This window comes from Psittacula echo, assembly GCF_963264785.1.
Source record: "Psittacula echo genome assembly, chromosome: 5".
In the NCBI taxonomy this organism is placed as follows: Eukaryota; Metazoa; Chordata; class Aves; order Psittaciformes; family Psittacidae; genus Psittacula; species Psittacula echo.
In genome coordinates, this window is record NC_137739.1 from 49,004,306 (window position 1) to 49,018,601 (window position 14,296).

The 14,296-nt window shown below is 36.6% G+C and overlaps 1 protein-coding gene across 2 annotated transcripts in view; it reads left to right on the forward strand.

Annotated features, from left to right (window-relative positions):
- Positions 1 to 14,296, forward strand: part of AKAP6 (A-kinase anchoring protein 6) — a gene marked incomplete at its 5' end in the record, with an annotated part of 232,019 nt that overhangs the window by 34,006 nt on the left and 183,717 nt on the right. For both annotated transcript variants that reach the window (XM_080617231.1, XM_080617230.1), the window contains one exon: positions 11,688 to 11,939. In XM_080617231.1, the coding sequence (XP_080473357.1) occupies positions 11,688 to 11,939 (252 nt within the window). The remainder of the gene's footprint in view (positions 1 to 11,687; positions 11,940 to 14,296) is intronic.

Genomic DNA, 14,296 nt, shown 5'->3' on the forward strand with positions numbered 1-14,296 from the left:
ATCTCTAATTTTAAAATTAAATATTTAGTTTTAAATGCAGTATTAAAATACTAATGTCTGGCACTCGTAATCTTGTAAGCAGGCAGAACAAGCATCTGTTATTAATGACACTGAATTTTAGGTTCCTTAGGGCCAATTTAATTAGGAAGAAGTGCTTCATTGTGTCTATGGGATATGAGAATGTTGACTAGGTTCTTAGATTTAGTTGTGATTAAAGCACTGCAGAAATGGCATAAAATCTGAGTTTTGATAATTTTCTATTTATACAGTATCCTCTTTGCATCTAAATCAGAAAATCAATGATATGGGTATGATTTTGTTTGAAAAGAAGATACCGTATGCAAACCTTTAAATATACATTTGTATTAACTGAGAGGCACCTGTGGGATGACAGTGAGAGTTGGAAATAATCAGATAGTACAAGCTACTACATAATATATGTTAATTGTTTTTATGCATGAAGTCTCATTAAGCATTTTGATACGTGCCAAAAGCCAATTAAAGTACTTTGAATGATTCAATTAGATTTGGATGTCATGCCAGTCCGATAATTCCAGGTTTCCAATTTAGTCTCCATTCTATTCCTTCTCAAAAACGTCTGCAAAAACCCTATCATTTTCTTCCTTCTGTGGGTGTAAATTGAAGTTTTTTAAAATTTTGTGTTTATTACATTTGTGGTAAAAAGCCCACAGGAAGATTCTGTGACCTACGTTGTACCTATTACAAACTAATTAGGAATGATTTCTAACATATTGGGTATTAGGAATCATAATAAGGGGTTTGATTTACCTGCTAGAAGAGCTCTTCCCGTAAATAAAAAAATTCCATGTGCACTTTCGGTAGTGAAACTAGAATAAAAATCTTGTAAATTTTAGATGTCTTTAAGATTCAATATTCTAACTTTTCAAAATTTATTCTTCTTTTATTTCTTTCATTCACTTAAGACTTTTAAGTGTGTAAAATAGCTTCCTACCAATCTTTCAAATTCTGTTCTTCCTGGGTATAACAAAACTAGATGCGCGTGTGTGTGTTTGTTGCTGGGTATGGTTTGGTTTGGTTTGTTTCTTCACTAGCAGTGATATATATTCTAACCCTGACTGTTATAGACAGTGAGTGATATCCAGTGTGGAACAGGCCTCCTGGTACACAGGGTGGGTGATAGCTGTTTCAGACTACTGGAAGTGCCTCCACATGCTTGGAGTGCTTTGTAATTGTTACTAGCACATTGGAGGATCTACAAGAGCTTTCCAGCTGACTTGAACACTTGTTGTTGTGGAGAAAGGGCAGGAAGGTCATGAACAGTAAGAAGCATGCAAGATAGACTAAAAGGCTTCTGTTCCATGTTTCTGAACGAAACAAAGAAAATAAAATCTCAGTGATTCCCATGAGGGTTTGTGTATTAAATATTAGCTTTTGGTCTTTTTCAACATAAACAATTCTATGTTTCTATGATTCATTGAACAATAGAAAAGGGAACAACACTGCTAATAATGCAAAGCCTGGTAATAAAGAACAAGGGAGTTTGTGTCCTTTTAGCTGCCCTCAAATATGACTAATGGAAAGTATCTTCAACAGCATGTCGCCAAAGCTCTTGGAGGCTTAGCTGCACTGATGTAAAACGGCCATTTATCTTGAAAACTTCCTATAGTGCTAGCAATTTTCATTATCGAAAATTGGCACAGATGATAGTTCTTCCCTTCTGACCTGTTTCAGGAAGGAAAGGAGAGCACAGTCACCATATTGAGCATTGACATGAGAGTAAAGAGTCTCATCATCCTTCATCAAATTCTGCTATAGCCACTACACTGTAGTCAAATAGAGTGAATGAGCTTAGCATTCTTTGGCTTGAGGAAGCCATAATGTTTTGATTAAAATTTTTCTCTTCTGTTCTGCAGGTCTGTGCAGGACTAAATTTTATTCCTGTGTGAACTTGCATTTCTTTTATTTATTTATTTTGACATCTTACTTTTCAGTATTTTGTGTTTATGTGGGGTTACACTTTATTTGTTATTAAAAGATTCATTATTTCAAGAATAAGACTATTTTTTTCTCCAAAAAACTTTTCTTTTATCTAAACCCTTTAGGAGCAGCTGATCTCCACCAAAGACTCTAATTAAGTCTTTGAAGTTTAATAAGAATAAGAATCTTTCTGAAGAATTCCATAAACTGAAAATCTTTTCAAAGAAATGCACCAATTTCTTGTATACTCGGTAGAAAGAGATTGGCTCAGAAAATAGAGCTCAGATGAAGATCCTATGGCCCTGCAGCAGACTTAATGAATTCTTGAAATTTCCTTGTTCCATTGTCAAGAGTAATTCCAAATCTTTTTCAGACTAAAAATGAAGGTAGCACAAGAGTGGGACATATTCAAGCTCAGCTGTCAGTAATAGTTTGGCTGCATAAAACTTTGAAAACTCACTGCTTTCAAAAGGATAACCATTTTGCTGGAAAATTACTGAACTATTACTGTATTAGCATTGAATTCTGCTATTTATATTGTAGACCAAATAATGAAAGTTCTTATCAAATAATAGGAGTGGTCTTCTTTCTGCTTCTTCATGTAGCTGACATTTTTTTACTGCATTCAATTTTTGTATGTCTTGTATGAAATGATAGTAGGGGTTTCCTCATGGTCAGTTAACTCCTCTCTACATTGAGGTAAAAAACTGCCTAATCCTAGCCAGGCTACAAAATTGGTTGTGTTAGCTACAGCAGAGTGGGTATGTTCACCATGAGTAAAACATCCTTCCATTTGCATCCTCAGTTTTCATTTGCATGTGGTAATTTGAACTTGTTAGAAATGCCTTTAAATTCCATCCAGTATACATGCCTTCAGAATACAAGAAAGCGCTGAGTAAAGAGAGAAAATAAATAAATAATAATTAAAAAAGCGGCAAAAGTAGTTATCTAGACAGCTGCAAAGTATGTCCTACATACTTCCATTATTGCAGAAAAAGTATAGGTTTGTGAAGAAATTTGTATTTCAAGGATGTTTTAAGAAGTCTTCACTCTTCCATTTGAGTAGATGAATATATAATACATGACGAGCATGCTTAGTATAAAACTACCTCACCATTTTTTCTAATCTTTGTGATCTTAAATGATCCGTGCAAGATAAATATATATATATATTATGGTAATTGTCCAATTATCAGGCATTTGAGATTGTTTTATTGTTTTTCAAAACTTACCTCTACTACCAGTTGCTTGGTTTTCAGATGGGTTTGGGGTTTGGTATTTCTCTTTTTTTTTTTTCCCTTTAAGAAGTAGCTGGAATCAAAACTTGCTACACTGTTGTACAGTTCAGTACCGTCTTTCTTCTTGAATGATAAACTGCTCTAGAGTACCCGTGCGACACTGTCTTCCAGGCTGCAGTACCAAACCAGTTTTCAGTGAGCACAAATACTGCTTTTTCTATCAAGTTTTATTTGTTTTTGCATCTTTTTAAAAATTTAGAAAGTTAGGCCTTAATAAAAATCAGTATGCTTCAACATGCTTAAAGCAAGGTAAATGAAGAGTTGTATGATTACTCATTGAAGAAATGTTGTACAGTGGTAACTTTAAAGGGCAAAGTCTCTGAATGTTGTGGGCGTGGCTGATTATAGGGTGTACAAGAACATATTTCTTATTCTGAAGGTTTCAAAGGGTTTTCAGGTTGTAACTTTCGGGAGTGTTACCAGTGGAAGTTCAGGAATACGAAAGCAAAGCTGAACTGCAGATATCACATTAGTTCCCAAATTCAATTCATATATGGATTGTCTTACACAAATGAAATTCATGCATCAATTTTACTAATGTCAAGAATATCCCAGAAATGGCTAGCCCAGATTTGTTTACACAATACTTTTTCAGTAGTGTTCTGAGGTGCCTAACTTTACTGCCATAGCTTCTGCTGTCATTCTCCAGTTCCACCCCATCCCAGGCCTTATGGTTGAGTGTTTTTGTGCATGAGCTGTCTGAAGCTGATGCACACTGACTAAATACATCCTTGCATTTAAGATTCTGGCCTGTAGTGAGTGCTGTGAGTAGAAAGTCTTTTTACATTAAAATACTGATTTAAATTAATAGTGGAAATAAATGTTTGACTTTTCTGCAGCCATCCCCTCCTGCAGAAAAGGTACAGCCTGGCCTAGGTTTATAAAGCACTGCAGCTGGTCTGGGAAGTGAGCTGGAATAGCTTCCAACAGCAACTGCCCTGATTCTGGACAAAAGGATCTTTTTGCTTCTTCCCAGTGTATGTTTGAACCTTTGGCCACAGCAATGGCCCATATGTCAAAACAAATGCGAGTTGCCGGGATTCTGAAACAGGAGCTTCACAATTAACATTTTAAGCATTGTAACTTAGCCTGAAGTGCTTAGCAAGTCATATATCTTACTTGCTTCTTCCTTACTTCTTGCTCGTTTTTAACTTGCGGATCAATAGTCAACCAATGTACTTGCACAAGAAACATCCTAATAAAACATCATATAAAATACTAATAAATTATTACAGAGCAGCTCTGTGTCTGGTACAATCTCAGAAAAACCATTACTGTTTTAGAAGCTTTGTCAAAGAACTGGTGATTTAGCATCTATTTCACATTATTTTGAAGTACAGGGATATAAGAATGTAACTCATTGATTCCTGAGATAACAGAATACAGTAGAAACGTGCCTAGTTAGGGTTCACCAGGCTGGATATTAATTGTCAAAACTTTCCTGGGCATTTTGTAATAGCAACATTTGCTTTATAGAAAGTGGATCATCTTTTCATCTTTTCTTGTGATTGTACCAGGACAGCTAGGCCCCTGTGACACCTGAAATTTTCCAGTGAAGAAATCTGTTTGAAAACAGAGCTCTCCAAAAGGAGGAAAAAAAAAAAAGGGCAAAATATTTTTTTCTATAAGGAAAATGCTCTGTCACGTTAACAACTTTCCCGTGTTAAAACAAGTTTTTGAGTATTTTAGCAAAATGTAAAATCAAGATTACTTACTGGAATTTCGCAGTGATGAAAATGTTGCTCATTTATAATAATGAGAGCAAATTAATCAAAATAAAAGTCAAGCTGGGAAAGAGAATAATGTGCAGAAAAGGATGGTGCCCCAGAAAAGTTACTATCAGTATTATGTGGATTACCATGAGGGAAGAGCAAAGCAGCTTGCTCTGAGCACCAATGTTTTCCAAGCTGTTGGTGTCAGCAGAAGGCGACAGGGTCAGTGACCTTAGAGCCCTTCTGGTCACTGTTATCCTGCTGCACTTTGCATTCTTGACCTGATTAAATGTATTCATTTCCCCAAGCCACTGACTGCCACAGCCATACCAGCTACAGTACTTCAGGACTCCAACTCACTTTCTGACAAACTTGTGACTTAAAAGTAAGTGTAGAGCTTTCCCTGGCACTTGATTTTTTTTTAGCCAAACTGGATTTTTCATGTATGTTTTTTTAATTTGACTTGTTTACATAAAAGCAGCTACAAAAAAAGAAGTGAACAGCGTTTGCTCTTAAGGTTTCACCAATAATCCAAAATAGAAGAGAACACTGCTTGGATATACTAGAAGAGGGTATTTTAAAGGAAAAAAATATCTTTTTAAAGCCTGAAAATCTTTATTTTTTCAGCAATAAAACCGTTATGCTGTTATGAGCATAAAAGGGCAGTGCAGAGTGAGTTTAGTTCATAATTTTCAAGTACATTATAAAAAATGAATCCTAAAATTCTTTGGCAGGTATTCTGATTTTTTCTGAAGAGAAGAATTTGTACATTCTGATTGGAATATTTGTCTTTTGTGGAATTAAAATGCACTTAAAAGGAAAAACCAAAGAGAGACATTTTCCTAAATCACAGATTTTGTTTTGCATGTACTGTAGTTGTAAGACTCTATGACAGTCTGTTTTCCCTACTGAGGTTTTACAGTGAAATCAAAGAACAGAAATCTGCAGTATAGCTTCTGTCACTGATATTAACTATAGAGCAACATGCTGCAACCTTTCATCTTCCAGTAGCTTCATGTACATCTTAAGAGAATTTCTTGAAGAGCAAAAAAACCCGTATTTTTTAAGGCCAAGATCAAAGCTGTGTTTTCATTGACTCTTGAGGCTTTGTTTATGCATTTTTATTTGTCTACTGTAGTGTTTGCAGTTCAGGATATTTTAGTTGACATGGAGGGCTAGGAGCAGGCTGATGGATTTGGCAGCTGCAAATTACAGGATCAGCTGTCTGGAAGACTGAGTGAAGTGGACAGTTGGCAGCCAAATGGTTACAACCCCTGTAAACCTAAGAAATTCCACAATCAGTGCTACAGGATAGCCCACGAGAGGATGACAAAATCTTTATCTTTACATCACTACAAAGCTGTGTAAAAATAAAAATGCCTAGTGGATATGTGAGATTAATGTTGATTTAGACATGGTGATTGCTAAAAACAAGGCTATAATAACTTGTGAAATGACACTATATACTGATATAGTGAGGAAGGATTTCCATGCTTACATCATGTGTGACATGTGCGTCTTTATCTACCTGCCACTTCTGGAAAGAGCAATTAGTGCTCCTGACAGCACTTAGGTACTATCTTGTGATACTGCTGTTCTTTATTTATAAATACAAAATGTAAAAAAGGCACATGACAGTGTTCTGCTGGGTTTTCTCTATCTAATGCTAAATCACCTACAAGGACTTAGGAAGAATGAGGACAATGAGGCCATGTTGTACCAGGTCTTGATATTTAGCCTCAATAAAATCAGGAACTTACCTAATGTGACATTTTTGTGCTGTATTTGAACTACATCAATTATTACAGGAAATTATCAAATCCACAGCTGTACTAGATAAAATTATTTAATTTTGTGGAATTATATGTAAATCTAGATATCAGGTACAGGAGTAAGAAAATGTTGTACTGTGTGACGCAGTTGACACACTGAGAGAGGGGATGCCAGAGGGACCTTGACAGCCTTGAGAGATGGGCCAGTATGAATCCCATGAAGTTCAACAAGGCCAAGTGCAAGGTCCTGCACCTGGGTTGGGGAAATCACAACTACAGGCTGGATGGAGACTGGATTGAGAGCAGCCCTGCAGAGAAGGACTTGGGGGTGTTGGTTGATAAGAAACTGAACATGAGCTGACAGTGTGTGCTCACAATCCAGAAAGCCAACCATGTCCTGGACTGCATCAAAGGAAACGTGACCAGCAGGTTGACGGAGGTGATTCTGCTCCTCTACTCTGCTCTCGGAGTATTGTGTGCAGTTCTGGTGTCTTCAACATAAAAAGGACATGGAGCTGTTGGAGCAAGTCCACAGGACTTATCATGAGAATGATAAGGGGGCTCGAGTACCTCCTGTATGAAGACAGGCTGAGAGACTTGGTCTTGTTCAGCCTGGAGAAGATAAAGCTCCAGTGAGACCTTCTAGCAGCCTTCCAATATCTAAAGGGGGCCTACGAAAAAGGTGGAGAGGGACATTTTACAAGCATGTGCAGTGACAGGACAAAGGGGAATGGCTTTAAGCTGAAAGAGGGTAGCTTTGAATTAGATATCAGAAAAAAATTCTTTACTGTGAGGGCGTTGAGGCACTGGAACAGGTTGCCCAGAGAAGTTGTGGGTGTCCCATTCCTGGAAGTGCTCAAGGCAAGGCTGGACAGGGCTATGAGCAACCTGGTCTAATGGAAGGTGTTCCTGCCCTTGGCAGGCAGGGGTGTTGCAACTAGATGATCTTTAAGGTCCCTTCCGACCCAAACCATTTTGTGATTCCATGATAATGCCAACTGGATGTGACATTGTATTGTTTCCCCTCAAACAATTGTTGTGTGCCAGGCAAGTGTAAAGAAAAGATGCAAATAAATAGGCTGCAGCTTTATTAATGCTCTTTGGCTGAAGACTATTTGGCATTAACTTCTATGGCAAAAGTGATCATTTATTTGCAGTTATGTTCTCTTGTAACCTTTACACAGCTATCCTCCTATCCTTTGTGCAGCCTTCACCTTCCTATTGTCACATGACAGTTAAAAACCAAGGAAAAGGGATATCAATAGGGGTCTAAATTCTTTTTCCACACTTTATACAAGATGGGTTTCCTGAAAACCCAGATCTAATCCATTTTATCCAGGAACTTGGCCTATGGTGAAATGAAATCCTGTTTATTTGACAATGGCTACAGACTCATTCAAAGTGGAAGTCACCCATCAAAACAATGTCATGTGATGCAGGAATGTCACCTTATGGCTCCTAAGATTTGTTTCAAGATATACCCAGTAGACTGATATATGACTGTGTGCCATGCATGCAGAGCCTGACATATTTGGAACTGCTGATTAACTACTAGCTTTCACACAAGGGGTTAGTGTGTGTTCAGTAAGATTGTTGTATTGACACTACCACTCTTTAAGCACACAGTTAATCCAGCCTGCTCTTGTCTGTCTTCAGACTTATAGCACACGTGCAGGTGGACTGCTCAGCATATATGTAATACTGAACTGGACATATTGAACTTTTGCATGCACTGTAGACATGTGTCCAGGACTTCTGGACATTGAATAGCTGGAGTTATTAATAGGGGAGTTAAATAATTTTATATCTATGCTTGGCACTGTTGCAAATTAAATCATACATCCTGAATGATTCAACCAGATTTTCATCTAATAGGAAAGGAAGAAAAAACCAAAAAATTAACAAACCACTGGCCAAAAAGATCATGTCATGTCAAAATACTTATCAGCAAAGGAAAAAAATCTTTTCTTCCATGAAAGTAAAGACAAGACAACAGTGACAGTTCAATGCTATACTAATTCCAGGCCAGAAGGGAGATGAAGCTGATGATGAAGTCAGGAAACAAGAGCTTAGAGTTTATATATTATGAGAAGGTATGTAAGGACTTGATTTCCTTCCTGGCTCATTCAGCCACTCATCGAGTATCTTTGCATTCTGGACACCTACTCTTTCTAAAATTGAAATCCTTTAAGAGCTGGCACTTTGTCTCTGACTAAGACGGTAGTCTTATATGTTAAGATCAGAGTATGTGACCTTTACTTGGATATGGACAAGGTTGGCCTTAGGTTCTCTCCATGTTATAGAAACTGTCAAGAGTGGTTAATGATCCTGTTAGTACATAAAGCATTTGGCTGCTGCTACATTCACAGCAGTCTGGAAGTACTTCAGACTTTATTTTTGATGAAAATGAGCAACTTATAACAAGCCATGTAAAAAGTAACAGCATTTGTCCTTGATTATGTGCTTCTTTCAGTTCTTTGCATTTTGGCACAAAATTCTCCATGTTGTGAAAGTTTGTCTATTTCAGAAATTTTAGATGCTTTGCTAGCTAGTGTAGCAGTAGGTCAAGAGAAAACATGTTTGAAGTGTGGGTTTGAACTCTTGATTAAGAGTATTTTCTTGATTCGTTAGCCAGTATTTTCAGAGCATTATCTAATAATCATCAGGAGACTCTTGCTCATTGTTAATACTTTCTTCTTATGCCTTTGTGTTTTTAACCTCCCTGAGAATTCTTATGGCAGTTGAATTCAGCATGTAAATGTGTGTGTCAAGATGGAAAATATTGAAAATTTGTTTTATAAGTTGGCACAAATTTAAGCTCATTAACATAAGTAGTCTAACTGAAGATATATGAAATATTTTTCTATAGATTGAGTCTAATTTGCAAAGTTATAGTTACTGGGCAATAATCTGTCTTTTAATCTCTAAAATTAAAATTAAACTGCTTTATGGCCAAGAAGAATAAGACAGTGGAATAAGACTTCTCCACAACAGTGGAGAAGTGAATGCAAATTCAATCAAAGTAAGTAACTAAAAGCGTTCTTTAAAACATTTGAAACAACATAGAAATACAGCTGTGCTTTTCGGTCAAGTTTCAGTTGTAGTTGGATAAATGGATAGTAATAACCTTTTTCAAAGCTTGGAAAAGATTTGGCTCAGTTTTAGCTTTGTGTGTCTGTGGAATTAGATTAGCACACTAATCTGGTAACTAGAATGTCCATTTTCTCACCTGGAAGTGTGTGGATATTTGAAGCCCTGAGCATTTGCAGGCCGATGTGTTGCCAGGCAAGTCTGTGTGTTTTGTAATTGCAAATATAGAAGCTGGTTGTCACAACAAGAGGACTGAGGATAGAGGGGAAGAAATACTGCCTCTCCCTTAAGGCAGCCCCAAAACTCCGCTCACTGAAACTCCAGTGTTCTGTGCATTTCTGAGAGTTACTGCTGCAGGGGACCTGATTTAGCAGTCAGTGTTATATTAAAATGAGTAACTACTAATAGTACTCAACCAAAATAGTTTCTCAAGGGCTACCTGATGTACTAAAATGATTTAATATTATCGAGGGATTTGATTTTTGCTTAATTTGTCACTTACATACAGTTATATATTCAATAATTTGACTTTACTTTCAGACTGAATATGTCAAATCTGAACTGATAAAAATCACTGTACTGTATTATTAATTTAGAAAGAATCAGCTTTACTAATTTTCGTTATTCTACTGCTGTACAAAACCACAAGAGTATCATTAGAGACATATGCTTTCATTGTAATTGTCTGATAGAAATGTTTCAATGGCAAATCTGACATGAATCTATTTTTTTTTTCTGATTTTTGTTATACATGTACTACCCTTTACGTAAAAAGGATATTTCTGAAGGTTTAATTAAAATATGTTATGTTTTTTGAAAAGAAATAAGCCTTTGATTTAAAATATGCTATTAAGTCACCTTTAAATATATATGTCAGAGATAGTAGAGAGGAAAAACTTTCTAGGATCCAGTGATAACTTTTTTTTCAGTATTTTAATCACATTTCCTTACTTGTTTATAATATGCTTTGTACACATAGATTTCAGACAGAGTTGTTATAAAGCAGTGTTTTTCACTCAATAGTATACGTCTTTTGTCTTGTGATTTATTCCTTCACAAAGAAAATTAAGGCTAGATTGTAAAGATTTTACAATCTGTTTGCAGCACAGTTTAGAAATCTGTAACATTAATTGCTAAATTTGGAGGATACCATACCATCAAAACCTTAGGTTTTTAACCTGGTAATGTATATTTTCTTTTCTCCTTTCTCAACATAAATGTTCACAGCTTCTCTGCTTTCCCACTTTCTCCTCCACCCATCTTCTGTTCAATTCTGAATCCTGAACAAGGCTCGGCAAAAGTTAGTGCTCTCTTATCACTGCAGTCAGCAATGGAGCTCATAAATAACTCATCCGCATTGAGTCTATCCCAGACTTTTGCCCTATTTGGCTATAGAGGCTAGATTAAAAGATAAATTCTATCTGTTAGAATTTTGTTGATGATGGCACAGATCAGATTCTTTGCATTTTAACTGGGATGAGGGGGGAAGAGGAAGAGGAAGGGGGAGAAGCAGAGCAGAGAGGGCGACTGCTTGTGCCAATCTTATCACTTTCATTCCTATTGCTGTCTTCTAGGATGTCACTATACAGGGCTAGTTTCCTACTGATTCATGTGATCTTGTTGTGCCATCCTTCTTCATTGTATGATGTCTCTGCCAAACAGGACAGCTGCTGCTTCAGTTGCTGTAGCATTGCCATGAGAAAAAAAAAAAAAGCCTGGCTGTGTTAAATAGATTCTTTTTCCTCTCTGAAATAATCTATTCTGCAATTAATAAACACTACATGAATAGTGGAGCTGATCCATGAAAGGTCCATTTACATATAGATGTAAATATCTACATTATTTTTCCATTACAGGATATTTGTGAAGACATATCTGATCACGTTGAACAAATTCATGCTCTACTGGAGACGGAGTTTTCCCTGAAGCTCCTGTCTTACTCTGTCAGTGTGATAGTTGATATCCACACAGTCCAACTACTCTGGCACCAGCTACGTGTTTCTGTTCTGGTTCTGAGAGAGCGTATTCTCCAGGGACTACAAGACGCCAATGGAAACTACACGAGGCAGACTGATATTCTGCAAGCATTTTCTGAGGAGAATAAGGAGGTATAGTAACTAAATTCAATATTGAGAATTTCATCTGTATTTGAAGCACATTTAAAATTACTAGGAGGACAATTTTAGGGGTATCTTACATGTCTTCTAAATGTTTTGCTAGTTTTGTGTTTTAAATGTCTTTAGCTGATATCTGTTCTTATTAAACCAAACTAAAACAAATTAAGGTCAACTTTCAGAAGGGTCTTGCTACTTAGAGGTATATCTGGTCCAAAGTCCTTGGTCTGGTCACTCATGAATTTAAAGTTCCTATCCAATTCAAAACTAATTTTTTATGTGCGATTAATTTTTTAATGAAAAGCTTAGACATTTCCCTTCTTGTATACACAAACCTGAAGTTCTGCAATATGCCTCTTAAAAGTCACGTTTTGCCTGAGAAACAATAATGCATGAATCATTCATTTTGTACTCCAAAGGGGTGTCAAATTCACACACAAATGTTTTGGAAATCTGGATTCATTTAACTAAAATGCATTTTCCATTGAATTCTTAATTAGTAAATTAGCTTAGTTAGGAAACTACTGGCCTAACTTTTAAAACTAAAAGAATATGAACATTTTCAGTAGGGTTAACTCATGGTTAATAGAAGATACCTTGGCATGTAAAGGATTCTTCATTTGCTGAAAGTTCTAAGATTAGGACAAAATGCTTTTGTTAGGATTAGATATATTTGCAGAGGGAGACCTTTAGATCAATGCAGTGAGATTCTGCAACCTGTGTTACAGAGGAAGTCAGAAGTCCCTTAAACATATCCTGTATTTCAGATCACTCATGTTTAAAAAGAATGTGCGTATTTCTCTGCTGTAGTTTTATATTTGTATTTAGCACAACAGAGTGGGTGGTCCTGAAATCAATGCTCAGATATGGCCAGGCCCACCTTCCACACCCCCTCTTCCTGATGTATACGTACCTGATATTCAGATTCAGTTTCTGTTTTGCCATTGCTTGTAAACCTTCTCTGGCAAGTCTGATGGAAATCCACACCTGTCTGAATATCCAGAGTAGTGAATTAGAGTGAAGACATTATTTTATGATGTGAGCTTGGTGATTTCAAGACATAAGGAAGGAGCAGATTCAGATACTAAGAAACAGGAAATGTCCCATCTGGATCTGATTACAACTGCTATAAAAAACATCCTTCCAATACAAGGGAGGACTGACTGGGGAAGGATAGATTATTTTTCAGCAGGGAAAAAGCATGTTGCCAGATACGCTTACATGGTAATATAAAATATCCTGACGCAATTCTTTTGCTTTCCTCCACTCCAACTAAAGCATAAATAATACTTGATAAAATTAATGGCTAGCAATAGCAGGGATACAATATTAATATTAAGTTTCTGCTGTAATGCTTTGAATAGATTCCCAGAAATTGCTCTGCAGTTTTTAACCTTCAGATATTTGTTCAAGATTTTCACTGGGTATAGTGGTAGTGGCTTTATTTGATGAAAATAAAAAATTAAAACATAATGTAGAGACAATTGTATCTACTTACATCTACCTTTTATTTTTTTGTGTGTGTTTTCTCCATATCCTTTCCCAGACAGGAGCTACACTGTAGGACTAGTAAGTGCCTCATGATACAAGTATCATGGTAGAGATTTTCATGCATATGTGAATAGTGAACCTAGAAACCTTTGCCCATACATTTAACCCTTCCTTGGAAAATCATTTTCCTAATTTTCAGTACTCCTTGGGGAATATGAACTGGGAATGACAATATATTTTTTTATCCTAAGATTGAGAAGTCATCTGGTTTGAAATGAATTGAAGGAAACTTTCATAGACAACAAAGAATTCTATTTTGGAATTCACTGCTGTAGGACACTTAGAAGTGGAAAGAAGTTCAAATAATAAAGTGAAAACTAAGCGAAGTTCAGAGGAATTATAACCTCCTGATGAGGAAGTCCCTAGGCTGCTCACTGGTAGAAGCTGGGAGTGTGGGTAGAAATGTTGTGTGTGGAAGGGACATGTATGTGTACCCATGTCTTACAGCTCAGGTAGCAGAAAATGGTTAGAACTGATGTAGAAACAGGATACTGGGCTAGATGGAAATTTGATCTGAACTGGTAGAGCAAATACTATTCTGTAGTCCATAAACCTATGATTTCACAAAATGTTTGGCTTCCTCTTTAAGTCAGCTGTCTTCTGTGTAGTTCTGAAGAGCAGCTTTGGCTGCCAGTGTTAACTGAGGAGCTCTATGGAAGAAGTGATCTGCTAAGGTTTCTTTCGTGTTCAGTGAGATAGTCTGATCTTGTTAGTATTCACTACTCTCTCAGTTCATAGACTGCACAGTCAGTCACAGCTCAACAGTCCCACCTGGGCTATATTACACGCCAGAAGGCTGT